The following is a 15,000-nucleotide window of genomic DNA, read 5'->3' as shown; positions in this document are numbered from 1 at the left end:
ACACACACACACGCACACTAGGGTGCATCAAATGCACCCTATGAAACAATTTTGCCTTGGCCCTATAGTAGAAATGTTCTACACCCAGTAAAAACACACGGTGTGAAATATTTTGAAATTCGGATGAAGTCTACCGGGGCCACCAGCCCCATGAAGATAGATAATAATGGTGATAGTCAAAATCTTGGAATAGAAATGGAAATTTTGCTGCATAAAGCTACCCAATAAAAACATATAGCCTCAGCTGTGTGATAAAAATGTTCTATGCACTGTAAAATCACTCTGTGTACAATACGTTGTAATTTAGATGAATTCTACCGGGTCCACTAGGCCTATGAAAATACAAAATAATGGTGATAGTGATGGGCAACCTGGATTCCAAAGCTGAAGTCCAGTGCCACATATTCCAAATGACATACCTAGTTTTACCTTTGCAATCAGGGCAATTGGACAGGTAAAACCAGGTAATTTGAAATCTGTGGCACCGGACTGTAGTCGCAGCTTTTGAATCCAGGATTCCCATTGTCTTAAAACAGAGGTAGACAAACCCTGACACATTTTCCCCAGCCAATATAATGAACCAGCTGATCCTAATTACCACTTAAGGCAGGTTGATGAGGTATTAGTGAAATCACCTGTATTGGGAGCACAAACAGAAGGAATATCTAATCAGGGTGTGTACTCAGTCTATTCACTTACACAGACTTCAGTCTCGGGGCGGACTGATGGTCAAACTGCTCAGGCAAAATTGCTGTTTTGCAACACAATATCAATTCCATGCTGCCTTGGACCACTGCTAGTATCAAGCAAGAGATTGCAAAGCTGTATGACTGTTATAATTTTGTGTTTCACCTGTGGGCCTACAATTCATGGAGGAACATCTGTAAAGCTGTGAATGTTCCTTGGAATGACTAGGCTACAAGGCAGTCAATACAACTGTGTTGAAGAGTGCCATTACTTCTTTATCCCATCGCCTGTGGTAGTATTTCACTTTACTCCATCAGATGAGTACCATAATTTACCTGGGAGGCCCTTGGAAATGAACTCTGGACCTGGTGATACCCATGGTCTCTGCCTGAGGTTTCTTCCTGGCTATAGTGTTTTTTTCTCAGACCTCATTGAGCTTTTTTCCCCCCTACAAACTATGAATGAAGCGAAAGGGACTTTTTCCTCACCCCTGATGCCACCAGGGGCCGCATCTGAGCGCCCAATCTCTGTGTGACTATCTATGACTTGTGCTAGACCCAGCCACTATGGACCTTACGCATCTAAGAATCCCGGTCCTAACCTACGTTGGCTCATATGACTCTACAATCTCTGTCTATCGCTTCTTCCTCTGCCTTCCTGCTTTTTCTGCCTCTCCTCTATACCTCTCCTTTTAAATCTATCTCTAACAATTATGATCTTTTTTCTCATTTGTTAAGCAGTTTGAGTTGCATCCCTTGTATTATACAGTGCTATACAAATACAATTATTATTATTATTATCTACCCGTCTCCATAGCGACTGGAGCGTGCAGCGTCTCCATCCTCCAGCAGTGTCGAGTCGTCAGGTGAGTCTCACGACATCAGCATCAGGACCGCTTGTAATATCTGTGGTGTGGTGTGGTGTGGTGTGGTGTGGTGTGGTGTGGTGTGGTGTAGTGTGGTGTGGTGTCATGTGGTGTGGTGTGGTGTGGTGTGGTGTGGTGTGATGTTGTGTTGTGTTGTGTTGTGGTGTGGTGTGTAGTGTGGTGTGGTGTGGTGTGGTGTGCAGTGGTGTGGTGTGGTGTGGTGTGGTGTGGTGTGGTGTGGTGTGGTGTGGTGTGGTGTGGTGTGGTGTGGTGTGATGTGATGTGATGTGATGTGATGTGATGTGATGTGATGTGATGTGATGTGATGTGACGTGACGTGACGTGACGTGACGTGACGTGACGTGACGTGACGTGACGTGACGTGACGTGACGTGACGTGATGTGGTGTGGTGTGACGTGGTGTGGTGTGACGTAATGTGACGTGATATGATGTGATGTGATGTGATTTGGTGTGGTGTGGTGTGGTGACATGTTGATGAGATGTCATGTGATGTGACGCGGGGTTGCCAGGTGACGGTCGCGATCGCAGCATCAGGACCGATGTGGAGAGCGGCCTGCAGAGGGTGATGGGGTTGCCAGGCAACCAGACGTGCGCAGACTGCAGCCAATCAGAGCCGGGATGGGCGTCCATCAACATGGGAGTTCTACTGTGCATAGAGTGCTCAGGAATACACAGGTAACACACACACACACACACACACGCACACACACACACACACACACACACACACACACACACACATGCGATTAAACACTTGCCCACCTGCTGACACACACACTCAGACACACACACACAAACACACACACACACACACACACACACACACACACACACACACACACACACACACACACACTCAGACACACACACACAAACACACACTCACTCACTCACACTGACTCCCTTGATGTGTGTGTGTGTGTGTGTGTGTGTGTGTGTGTGTGTGTGTGTGTGTGTGTGTGTGTGTGTGTGTGTGTGTGTGTGTGTGTGTGTGTGTGTGTGTGTGTGTGTGTGTGTGTGTGTGTGTGTGTGTGTGTGTGTGTGTGTGTGTGTGTGTGTGTGTGTGTGTGTGTGTGTGTGTGTGTGTCTACAGGAGTTTAGGTGTACATTGTTCTAAGGTGCGTTCCCTCACGCTGGACACCTGGGAACCAGAACTACTGAAGGTGAGTGGAGAACACACACACACACACACACACACACACACACACACACACACACACACACACACACACACACACACACACACACACACACACACACACACACACACCAGTCCTTGACACTAACTTTTTTGCTTACCAGCCATTTTGCCTAGTGGTTTTTCTGAGTCACTAGCCATTAGGCCTTCTCACTAGCCATAATTTTCTTAGCCATCATAGCAGCTTTAATTAATTATATAATAGGCTGTAGGCCCTAATAATGTAATGTAGGCTAATATAATATAATATAGGCCTAATATAATATATAATATAATATAATATAATATAATATAATATAATATAATATAATATAATATAATATAATATAATATAATATGCTATAGGGCAATTAGAATTGTTAGGCCTATTAACTGGTCCATGCATGCATGCTATGCAAAGAACAGATTTACTGATCTGAGAAATGGCATAGCCTAGTATATTTAGGCTACCATGCAGAAACACCAAGCACAGTGTTGTGGAAGGGCACAAATGTAAGCTACACGAGAGCAAAATATTTTCGTCTTTAATCTGGAGGGACTTCTTCATATCATATAGGCCTATCTGTGGTCGCCGTCCAAATTCATGCGCAAAGTAGATAGCCTAAAGTCATTGCCAAGTTGGCCGGTCCTCGGACATGGATGTGGAATAACACCTCTTCTGGAATATTTGCTTATAAAAGTATCCACTAGAAAGCACACACAGATGCGGTAACTAGCCTACAGAAGGGGCTACGACTTCCTTTCATTCCGTTTAATAGTGAGTTGTAAAATACAAACGGGCGAGACGGGCACCTGCGAAGGGACATGCAATGGGATGCTTTTGTGCAGTCTGGAAGGCTACTACTGCGCGTTTTTTTAAGAACGGTTTGACAGTCGGGAACAACAGCACAAGAAACATGGAGGAATATTAAGGTATGAAGACACAGGCAAATCAGAAAATAATTTAAACCAAACATTATTAATGCCGCATGTGTCCTTGTCTTATCACTGCGCTAATGAGACTTTCACAAGAGTAAGACAGACTGACATGTTTTCCTCTCGCTTTGGTCATTTTAATGACCACTACTACTAAGTATTGTAGTAATGACAGATCGCAAAACAGGTCAGTTGAGATGAACTTCGCTACTTTATTTTCACGTGAAGGTTTCCAGTGACATTTCGAAGCGCCTGCTGATGTCCCGGTAGCTCGCTGTCACTCCTCTTCGCAAGACTAGCTCTAGGCCTATCAGATTCCTGGCTTGCGTGAGACACAGGTGACACGTGACACAGGTGCTTCATGGGTATTGTAGGCTCGCGAAATCGCATTGTATTGCTTTTGTAGCAAAGACGGTCCGAAGAAAAAAAAAACTACAAACTGCGGTGCCTCATCATTCAGAATAGTAACGGACCCGCCAGAATGGCTAGTGAACCTTCGGTATCTACTAGCCAACGCCGACTTTCACCCGCATTTGGCTACCTGGCGTGTGTTAGTGTTAAGCCCTGACACACACACACACATGTAACACACACACATGTAACACACACACACATGTAACACACACACATGTAACACACACACACACACACACACACACACACACACACACACATGTAACACACACACACACACACACACACACACACACACCCACACACACACACACACACACACACACACACACACACACACACACACACATGTAACACACATGTAACACACACAGACACACACACACCAAGGGAGTCAGTGTAAGTGAGTGAGTGTGTGTTTGTGACAAGAAAGACACACACACACTCATGTAACACACACACACACACGTCACACACACACACTCATGTAACATACACAAACACACACACACACACACACACACGCACGCATGCACACGCTCACATACACACACGAACGCACACACACACACACACACTCACACCTGTAACACACACACACATGTAACACACACAAACACACACACACACACACATGTAACAAAAACACACATTCACGCACACATGTAACACACACACACACATGTAACACACACACAAACGCACACACACATATGTAACATGCACGCACACGCACACGCTCACGTACAGTACACACACGAACGCACGCACGCTCATGCACACACGCACGCTGAATATGGGTGATGTATCTCATCTCTAGTTGATGTGTGTGTGTGTGGGTGTGTGTGTCTGTGTCTGTGTCTGTGTCTGTGTCTGTGTGTGTCTGTGTGCGCGTGTGTGTGTGTGTGTCTCCTGTATCTCATCTCTAGTTGGTGTGTGTGTGTGTGTGTGTGTGTGTGTGTGTGTGTGTGTGTGTGTGTGTGTGTGTGTGTGTGTGTGTGTGTGTGTGTGTGTGTGTGTGTGTGTGTGTGTGTGTGTGTGTGTGTGTGTGTGTGTGTGTCTGTAGCTGATGTGTGAGTTGGGGAACTCTCTGATCAACAGCATCTACGAGGGAGCGTCTGAGGAGATCGGAGTCCGGAAACCCACGAAACCCACGCCGACAAGCTCACGGTGAGAAACAGACACTACACTACACTACCCAGCATGCACCACTACACTACACTACACTAAACCCACGCCGACAAGCTCACGGTGAGAAACACACACTACACTACCCAGCATGCACCACTACACTACACTACACTAAACCCACGCCGGCAAGCTCACGGTGAGAAACACACACAACATTACACTACACTACACTACCCAGCATGCACCACTACACTACACTATCTCTGTTGAGCCTAGCCAAACCACTGCCGTTCATGCCTTGACTAAATGTATGTGTGCCATCACAGATTGGATGAACAGTAACTTCCTAAAATTAAATGAGGATAAAACTGAAGTGTTGCTCATTGGGCCTAAGGAAAAACGTGCAAAACTCCACTCAAGCCTAGGTGACCTAAGCATGCACATTAAAGATAAGGTTACTAGCCTAGGTGTGGTCATAGACTCGGATTTGAGCTTTGAGCCTCACATCAACAAGATAACAAAATCTGCTTTTTTCCACCTTAGAAATGTCAACAAAGTACGCTGCTTGGCCCCCCGACAAGACGCTGAAAAACGTATTCATGCCTTTGTCACCAGTAGGCTAGACTACTGTAATGCTCTCTTCTCTGGTCTGCCAAAAAAAGGTAATTGACAAATTACAACTCGTTCAAAATTCTGCGGCAAGCATCCTAACAAGAACCAGAATGAGAGAGCACATCTCTCCTGCACTGGTTACCTTGGTTACCTGTCTCATATGGAATCGACCTTAAGATTCTGCGCACAGTATGAAGTTTTATGTACAAAACCAAATTTCATGCACCAAAGAAAGATTGAACCTTTAACGAACACAGTCAGGACAGATTTTCACAAGACAAAAGTTTTGTCGCCTATTGATTAATGTGAAAATGAGCGGATAGGTCACTTCAAAACACTTAAAATATGCAGATCGGGTGTATACTTAATCACTGATTCACTCTCACCTCTCCAGAAAATCAACGTTGACCTTATGTTTAGGGTCATTGTAATCATGGAAAGCAACACAATGAAACACAATGGAGTTCATTGAGATATGGTGACATATTTGCTATTCGTAGAGCAATACATTTTTAACTTCATTTAATCAATGATAAAAGCCCTCACACACCAGCAGCATGCATGCAGCTCCACATAAGAGCTGTATCCCTCCCATGTGTGACTTGGATTCTTCCCTTGCCGTAATTGCGCTTCCTGCACAAAACTAACCATTTCATCAGTTTCTCCACAGGGAAGAGATATGAGATCAGACCATTCATCACCTGCAGTTTTGTGAATGTAAATTATCTGCTTAAAGGGACACTGTGTGAAATGTTTAGTTGTTTATTTCCAGAATTCATGCTACCCATTCACTAATGTTACCTTTTTCACGAATACTTACCACCAGCATCAAATTCTAAGTATTCATTATATCTGGAAAAATTGCACTTTTCATACATGAAAAGGGGGATCTTCTCCACGGTCAGACATTTTGAATTTCCAAAAATAGCATTTTTTAGCTGGAAAAATGACTCTTCTTGGACCATACTAGAAAATATGTGTTTATTACTTAGTAAACTTTCATGTAAAGGTCAAATTTGGCAATAGGTGACACAGTTTCAATGAGCAGCATTGTTGCAGTACCTCTTTTGACCATTTCCTGCAGTGTCCCTTTACCGTTTTTCTCCATTGCTTACACACAATTTTCGGAATCAGTTCTCGAATTCTCAAAACTCTACACACAAATCTCCATACCTCACACACAGCGGGCAAAACTCCTTGCTACCTCTGAAAAATGCACGTCTTGTCTCAAAACAATGTACTCTCTTCTCAAAAAGGTCAATTTGTTCTCAAATCATACACACAAGCAGTCATTTTAATACACTCTTATGTGAACCATTGAACACTAATATGCACATGGTAAAACTCTATACTCAACTTGACACACAGTAGAAACTTATTTTCTTCACTGTTCTACTTACTAAAGAGGGTATTTTTCTGTAGTAAAATACTGAAATATTGTTGTTAAACTCGGAGTACACAGATGTGTCGCAAAAAATATATTTTACATAATTTTCTGACATTTAAAAAAACCCCACTAATTTATTGTAAAATATTGGTTAACCACATGAAAGTGATCTCTTGTATAACATATTTTGGAGTTCAAAAACTAAACAAATGTGTTTTCTCACTGCATCCACTCATGTTTTCATCAATGCAATGCAATGCAATGTGTGTCCTTATGGGGTGATGATTTCAGATTGTAAACCGGTATGAAGAGAGTTTGCCCATGTGATGAGGAAGTGAACATAGTGTGGCAGTTGATTTTAGTATTTTGAATGGTAGTGTGTTCAATGCGACAACCAGGGATTTTCTTCATGAAAATTGTGTGTAATCCAGAGAATTGTGTGTAGTGGTTTGAAAAGAGTATGTTTTAAAACTGAAATGTGAGTGTAAAGAAGGAATTGTGTTTAGTGTTCAGTGACATTGGTTAGGGGAGTTGGGAAATGGGTGAGATGTTCCGAGAATTGTGTGTGAAGTACCAGACCTTGTGTGGAGGCAATCGAGAAAAACTGTAACTGTCCATGTGGTTTCCAATATGAAGGTTGCACCCAGGGGGTCAGAATTTGGCTGATTAGCTTTGCCGATTAGCAAGGCACTTCCTCGTCGCAATTCCGCCGCCACTTTGCTCAAAGAGGGCACACATACCTATACAGGTGTGTGGTTGGGCACCTCCATGCATCCAATGCCCATCTTCCATATGTCTTTCTGGTCAATCGTAAGTCAGTCATTAACGTGGCACCTAATTGGCTGAGTAAACTGGTGGCGGAATCGACTCCATCTTTGAAGCTGAAAAATTCGTTCAATTTTGGCTGAATTCACTAGCCTAGCATTTCCCATTGAAATGACTGGAGGTGGGACTTATTCACTCTCTCCAGTTCTTATACTACCTCCATGGTTGCACCCGTAGACAGTTGAGAGTTCGCCTCAACGAGCACCGCAGTGCGATTAACAGGAGCGATCCGAAGTCGCCGGTTGAGCGGCACTTCAATGGAGTTGGTCACTCCACCACTGACCTCAGAATTCCATCGTTGCTTCCAATCATCCCGATTCTCCATACTTCTTTTCAATTCACTGGTACTCTGGGTTCCTGTGTCCTTCTTAACCTCTTAAGACGCGGCTTTATAAATTTGCTGTTACCAGTATGGCAATGACCAAGTCGTAGTGCATTACTAAAGGGCCTGTGTTATGTCGTAGTAGTGTAGTACTATAGTAGTTAACTTTCAATGACTATTACAGCGAGCCACAGGAGGTACGGCGTGCATTAAGGGGCTTCGTATGTCCACATAAGTTAGTGTGGGGCGTCCTCTTGACCGGCACCCATGCGACGGTTCCCACAGCAGCAGTTTGCTGGCTCGCAGTTCTTTTTTTTTTTGTGATTCACTGTTTTTTATTTATGCACACATTCCCAAGCTGGGAAACAAAGACATTACAAAGTCAGTGATCAATAACCACCCACCCCACCCCAACCTTAGATACAAGTCACATGACCCAATAGGTCATAAGTGCAAAATAGAGAAAAAAAAAGGTTAACAAAAATGAAAGTTAAAACTAACAATAGACACAACATGTTATTTGCCTAATACCGTACAAATTTCAAAATGTTAAAATAAGAGAAAGAGAGAAAAAAAAAAACAAAGCATGTGAGACATATCATTGTGCATGATGTATCAGCAAGTCTGTAACTCCCTCTGCAGTTCTTTCCCACATTTGTATTGTGGAGACTCTGGCTCCATGGATTCTTGCAGTAGACAGTTCCATCATTATAACATCTTGAAAGTACAACAGCCATTTTCTAATAGGAAGCTTATGTGGGGGGAGCCATCTCTGAACAATTAGGTTTTTTTGCTGCTGTTAGGCCTGCAAGCAACACTTTTCGCTGCTTCTCTGTACATTCAAACTGAGAGTCGTCATTCAGTAATAGTAAACTTGGTTCTAATGGGATCTCTAGTTCTAATAATTCAGACAAATTAAAAGTTACCCTTTCCCAAAAAGACTTAACCTCTTTACAATCCCAAACCATATGTTTATATGTACCTGGGATATTTTTATTGCATAAACTACAGTTTAGGCTATTTGTGTGCTTCGCATGGAACCTATCGATGGGCGTCCAGTAGGCCCTGTGACAAAACTTAAAATGAATCAACTGGTGATTGGGGTTCTTTGATGCGCTGAAAACATTATCCCATACACCTTCCCAGTCTATAGAATCCGTCTCTAAATCGCTTTCCCACTTAGCTAATATAGGGAGGGTACAGTATGATGATTTTAAGAGCCATTGATATAAAAAGGTGACAAATCCTCTGCGTGGAGAAATCAGTAATTTATAGAGAACAGGGTGAATTTGTACATTTGAATCCCATGGTACCCCATAAGCACGCAGTGCTGACCGCAACTGAAGATAGAGAAAAAATGATGACTTAGGAATATCAAAAAGTTGACAAAGGTTTTGAAAACTCATCAGACCATCTCTGTTGTATATATCACCCAACATATGAATGCCACAAGAAACCCATGACTGAGATTGAAAAGGCATCTTTCCAGAAGTCAGACCATAATTATTCCAGAGAGGAGTGTGCTTGTGTGCTTTCTTGTCACATCTAACCTGTTTTTCTATTCCTCTGAAATTTCTAATTGTATACTGAATTATAGGACCAAAGTCAATATGTTTAGTTTTAGACAAAGTGGAGAATAATACATCTTGGAGTCTTATAGGATGCACCAGGTCTTCTTCAATCTCCCTCCAGGAAGTTAGTGATGATGAGTCTAACCAGCTTTTCAAGGGACGCAATTGGAAGGCTTGATGTTACAATTTGAAATTTGGAAGTGAGAGTCCCCCATCCCCTTTGGCACGTTGTAAAGTGGAGAAACGTATTCTAGGGTGTTTTCCATCCCATATAAACTTCCGTAGAAGTACATCAACTCTTTTCCAATAGTCAGTTGGAGGTGGCAGCGGAAGCATCATACTAATAAAATTAATTCGAGGGAGGACATTCATTTTTATCACAGATATCCTAGTTTGTAAGGAACCTGGCATTTTGCTCCAAGTGGCAAGGTTCTGCTGTACATCTTTGAGTATTGTTTCATAGTTATACTTAGTCATTTCAGAGAGTGATGTCTTAACATGTATACCTAAATAAGTTAACTCTGATTTTACAGGGATCACAGAAGGAATTGCAATCTTCTTGGCCATGTTGTTGAGTGGCATTAATGCAGACTTGTCCCAGTTAATTTTATAACCAGATATAGCCTCAAATTCCTCAAATACGGGTAGTAAGCCATTGAGGGATGTCTGTAAGTCTGATATATACAAGATAATGTCATCTGCAAACAAAGATATCACATGCCTCGACCCTTTGATTTTAATAGGTGCAACAATCTGATATTGTCTGAAATATTGTGCTAGTGGTTCAATAGACAAAAGAAATAAGGCAGGAGAAAGAGGTGAGCCCTGACGTGTTCCTCTATAAACTGAAAATGGATCAGAGTGTAAGCCATTTGTGCATACCGTCGCTGAGGGATTTCTGTATAGAACTTTGACCATATCTATAAACTTGGATCCCAAACCAAACTTTTCCATAGCCATCCATAAATAATCCCAGCTGATTGTGTCAAACGCCTTGGCCGTGTCCAGTGATAGAGCTGCAGATGGGGAGTCTGCCTCTTGAGAGTGATGAATAATATGGAGCAAACGGCGTATATTATCCGCAGCTAGGCGTCCCTTCATAAACCCTGTCTGATCAAAATGTATGAGCTTCCCCATATACTTATCCAATCTTGAGGCTAGTACTTTTGAGTACAACTTTAGATCAGAGTTTATTAAAGAAATAGGCCTATAGTTGCCACATTCCGTCTGGTCTTTGCCTTTCTTTGGTAGTAGAGATATGAGTGCGGTATTCATATGATCATGAAAATGACCCTGGTCCACCGCAGCATGTATGGCCTCCAACAATACTGGGCCTAGGCTGTCCCAAAACTGTAGTAATAACTCTGGAGGGATACCATCCGGCCCAGGCGTTTTCCCCCTGGTCAGACTTCTCACAGCATGAAGTAGTTCTTCCAGAGATATGGGTTTACCCAATTCCTCAGATTCTGTTTGTTCCACACAAGGCATATTTAATGCATTCAGAAACGTATGGCATCTGCCAACTTCAAATGTTCCAGTAGGAGAGTACAAGTCTTGGTAAAAAGATTGAAATAATTTATTTATTTCTTTTGGATCAAAAACTATTTCCCCACTAGGTGACCTAATAGAATGTATGGATGCATATTTCTCACTCTGTTTTAATTTCAATGCAAGAAGTTTGCTAGGTCTACTGCCATGGAAGTAGTACGTCTGTCTAACCCTGTGTATGAGGAATTCTGCTTTTCTTCTCAATATGTCATTCAGTTCATGTTTAGCTGCTGTTAAACTATTTTCTACTGACCGACTATAGCATGTCTTAAGTTGACCTTCAAGTATATTACATCGTTGCTCCAATATTTTTACTCTCTGGTTCCTCACTTTATTTAAATTAGATGAGAAGGAAATACAAAAACTCCTTATAAATCCTTTTGTAGCCATCCAAACAAATATAGGATCAGAAACAGAGTCCCTGTTTATGGATAAAAAATCAAGAAGTCCAGTTTTAAATTCAGTGAGGAATGTTTCGTTTTGCAAAAGAGTAGTATTAAATCTCCACCTTGGTGATTTTTTAATTTTGATCCCCACATCAATTTCGATTTGAACAGGATTATGGTCAGATATTGTCATTGGTAAAATAGAGCAGGAATGTACAGCTGGACTAAGAGACTGTGATAGGAAAACATGGTCAATTCTGGAAAAAGTTTTGTGACTAGAGGAGAAGAATGTGTAATCTCTGACATCTGGATGATGTGAACGCCATGCGTCAAAAAGATTGAGGTTGGTTAAAAACGCATTTAGGTCACTAGATGCCTGATGCTGTGCAGCAGACACTACCTGAGAAGACCTGTCTAGCTTGACATCGCCCACTGCGTTCGTGGCTTCGTCTTGGCTTCAGGGTCCAGAATTCACTGCCATAGAGGAGAACAGACTTTACTGTCGCGTAGAAGAAGCTAAGCTTGATTTGATGGGGGAGATTGGAGTTCCATACTCTGGCCATGCCATTTAGGGCCGTCCATGCAAGTGCTTTTTTTAAGATCTTGCTATTGTACATATTTGTTGTTGTTGTTTTTCATTATTATTTTTTCATTTTATTTTTTTACACCCTTATGTCACATACCTATCTGTTTTTGTGTCATATGACATATTCTAGGTATTCTTACGTGACTAGGCCTATATCCTACAGGAAACAGTATCTTGATTGACACCATTACCTGTCTTCAGGTTAGGTTGAATGGACAAGTTGCGTTCCGCATACGTGTACCCACCTAGGCTATATCTGGGCGTGTCTTTTTATTTGAAAAGTTTGACACTGATGATGGTCTGAAGGACCAAAACCGTTTTGCACTTCACCTTATTTGTTTTCCTTATGCATTAAAAGTCTTTATGCATCGGCATCAGTGGTGTGCGAGTTCCTCCTTGCTGCTTCTTTGGATTACTTTGTGGAACCTACGCACCCTCCCGGCTACAAACATAAAGGCGCGACACCCCTTTGGAGTAAATACTCCAATATAAACAATTGAATTGATAATTGAACATTAACCTTTAAGAGAGTGGGTTTTTGAGCATTCTATAAAAAGAATGTGTTCCATAACAATGCAAGATTCTACAATTCCATATTGTATTGAATGACGCCCAGAATTCTATAGAACTCTCACTGCCTGAACATTCACTCTTAAAGGTTAATGTTTGTTCGCTGTTCATAGTTCATAGTTCATAGTTCCCATATAAATACTTGTGTTGAATATTAATGCGAGTTCCTGGTTCCTGGTTCCTGGTTCCTGGTTTCTGGTTCCTGTAGGCAGGAGAAGGAGGTGTGGATCAGGGCAAAATACGTGGACAGGAAGTTCCTGAGGAGACTCAGCCAATCAGCAGCGAGCGCCTCGTTGCTCGGCGACCCGGGCAGGAAATTGCATCATCAGTGGAGCGACAGGAAGTGCAGGCGCCAACACAGCGCCGCCCACGCCTCCAAAACGCGACGCAAATATCGCAGTGACGCTAGCAGCGCGTCATCGCCTGGCAACCTCTCAGGTACTCATTACACTATTACATTACATTACATTACAGTATATATTACATTATTACATTACATTATTACATTACAATATGTTTTACATTACAGTATATATTATATTATTACATTACATTATTACATTACAATATGTTTTACATTACACTACATTACAGTATATATTATATTATTACATTACATTACATTATATATTATTACATTACAGTATATTATTACTTTACAGAATATATGATATTACTACATTACAGTATATATTATATTATTACATTACAGTATATATTATATTATTACATTACATTACATTATATATTATTACATTACATTACATTACTTTACATTACATTACATTACATTACATTACAGTATATTATTACATTACAGAATATATGATATTACTACATTACAGTATATTATTATATGGTGTGACGTCATCGGTCGAATGCTCCATTCATTTCAACGGGGCTCCCCAACGTTCGCACGTCTGATATTTTTCGATAACGGACGGGTTGGTCTATAACAGACCGCTGTCAATGGCAACAAGACTTTTCACTGCTAAAGCGACTTTTCAACAAGACTCTGATCAGCTGCTGTGATAGACAACACCTGTTGTCTTGGCTACCTAGCTGCCTAGCGGTGTTCCACAACGGCACTGTTTTGTTTTGCGCAGCAACAATCTTTTGACATGAAAAACTATAATAAACTTAACATTAAATAGGCCTAAAGAAATGTCCCCGCCATGTGTGAATCATTTAAAGGGACAGTTTGGTCAATTTCAACATGCAGTTGTATTGCTCACGCTACCCTTGACTTGTCAGTACCTGGTGATGCCACATTTTTCGGCTCAGCCCTTTCCGAGATATGAGCAATTCTAATGGGGGCAGCGTTTGTTTACATTTTTTAAAAATGAAACATAGGCCAACTCCAAATATTTTCCCAAAAGGCACTGCTGTTTGCTAGTTGTCTGCTGATGTTGTATAACCTTTTGGATGTTTTTGGGAATAAATAAAAATGTTTTTTTGAAATGTAAACAAAGAGCTGCCCCCATTACAATGACCAGGATCTCGGAAACGGCTGAAGAAGAAGAAAAAAAATCTCAGGCACTGACAAGTCCAGGGTAGTGTGATCATTACAACTGCATGTTGAAATTGACCAAACTGTCCCTTTAAGTATATCCATATAATAAGCGGGTTAACGTTCGGCGAGTCGGTCGCTTTGTGGAATAGCAGCACTTCAGAGAGAACAAGCTCTGCGTCGGGGTCTAAAGATTCTCTCTGTCGTGCTGCTATTCCACGGTAGCGACCTTCTCGCCGAACGTTAACCCTTACTTATTACATTACAGTAGTGTTTCTCAACGGGGGCGGTACAGCCCCCCAGGGGGCGTTGGGGAGCCTTAGGGGGGCTCTGAGAAGGATACAGTTGAGAGGGGGCGGTGCTTAGTTGTCATTGGGGGCATTAGTCAATTACATTTTTTGATGAGGTCCAGGGGGCGTTGGGAGGCTTATGATGAGGTCCAGGGGGCGTT

The 15,000-nt window shown here is 41.9% G+C and overlaps 1 protein-coding gene across 1 annotated transcript in view; it reads left to right on the top strand.

Moving 5' to 3' along the window:
• LOC134444835 (arf-GAP with coiled-coil, ANK repeat and PH domain-containing protein 3-like) overlaps positions 1-15,000 on the top strand; it is a gene marked incomplete at its 5' end in the record, with an annotated part of 73,826 nt that overhangs the window by 36,820 nt on the left and 22,006 nt on the right. Inside the window, 5 exons of the mRNA XM_063194021.1 lie at positions 1,504-1,552; positions 2,084-2,249; positions 2,668-2,737; positions 5,168-5,271; positions 13,248-13,477. Coding sequence (XP_063050091.1) covers positions 1,504-1,552; positions 2,084-2,249; positions 2,668-2,737; positions 5,168-5,271; positions 13,248-13,477 — 619 coding nt within the window. The remainder of the gene's footprint in view (positions 1-1,503; positions 1,553-2,083; positions 2,250-2,667; positions 2,738-5,167; positions 5,272-13,247; positions 13,478-15,000) is intronic.

This window comes from Engraulis encrasicolus, unplaced genomic scaffold (assembly GCF_034702125.1).
Source record: "Engraulis encrasicolus isolate BLACKSEA-1 unplaced genomic scaffold, IST_EnEncr_1.0 scaffold_76_np1212, whole genome shotgun sequence".
Classification (NCBI taxonomy): domain Eukaryota; kingdom Metazoa; phylum Chordata; class Actinopteri; order Clupeiformes; family Engraulidae; genus Engraulis; species Engraulis encrasicolus.
Note: the sequence above shows the minus strand (reverse complement) of the source record. Positions and strands in the feature narration are given on the sequence as shown.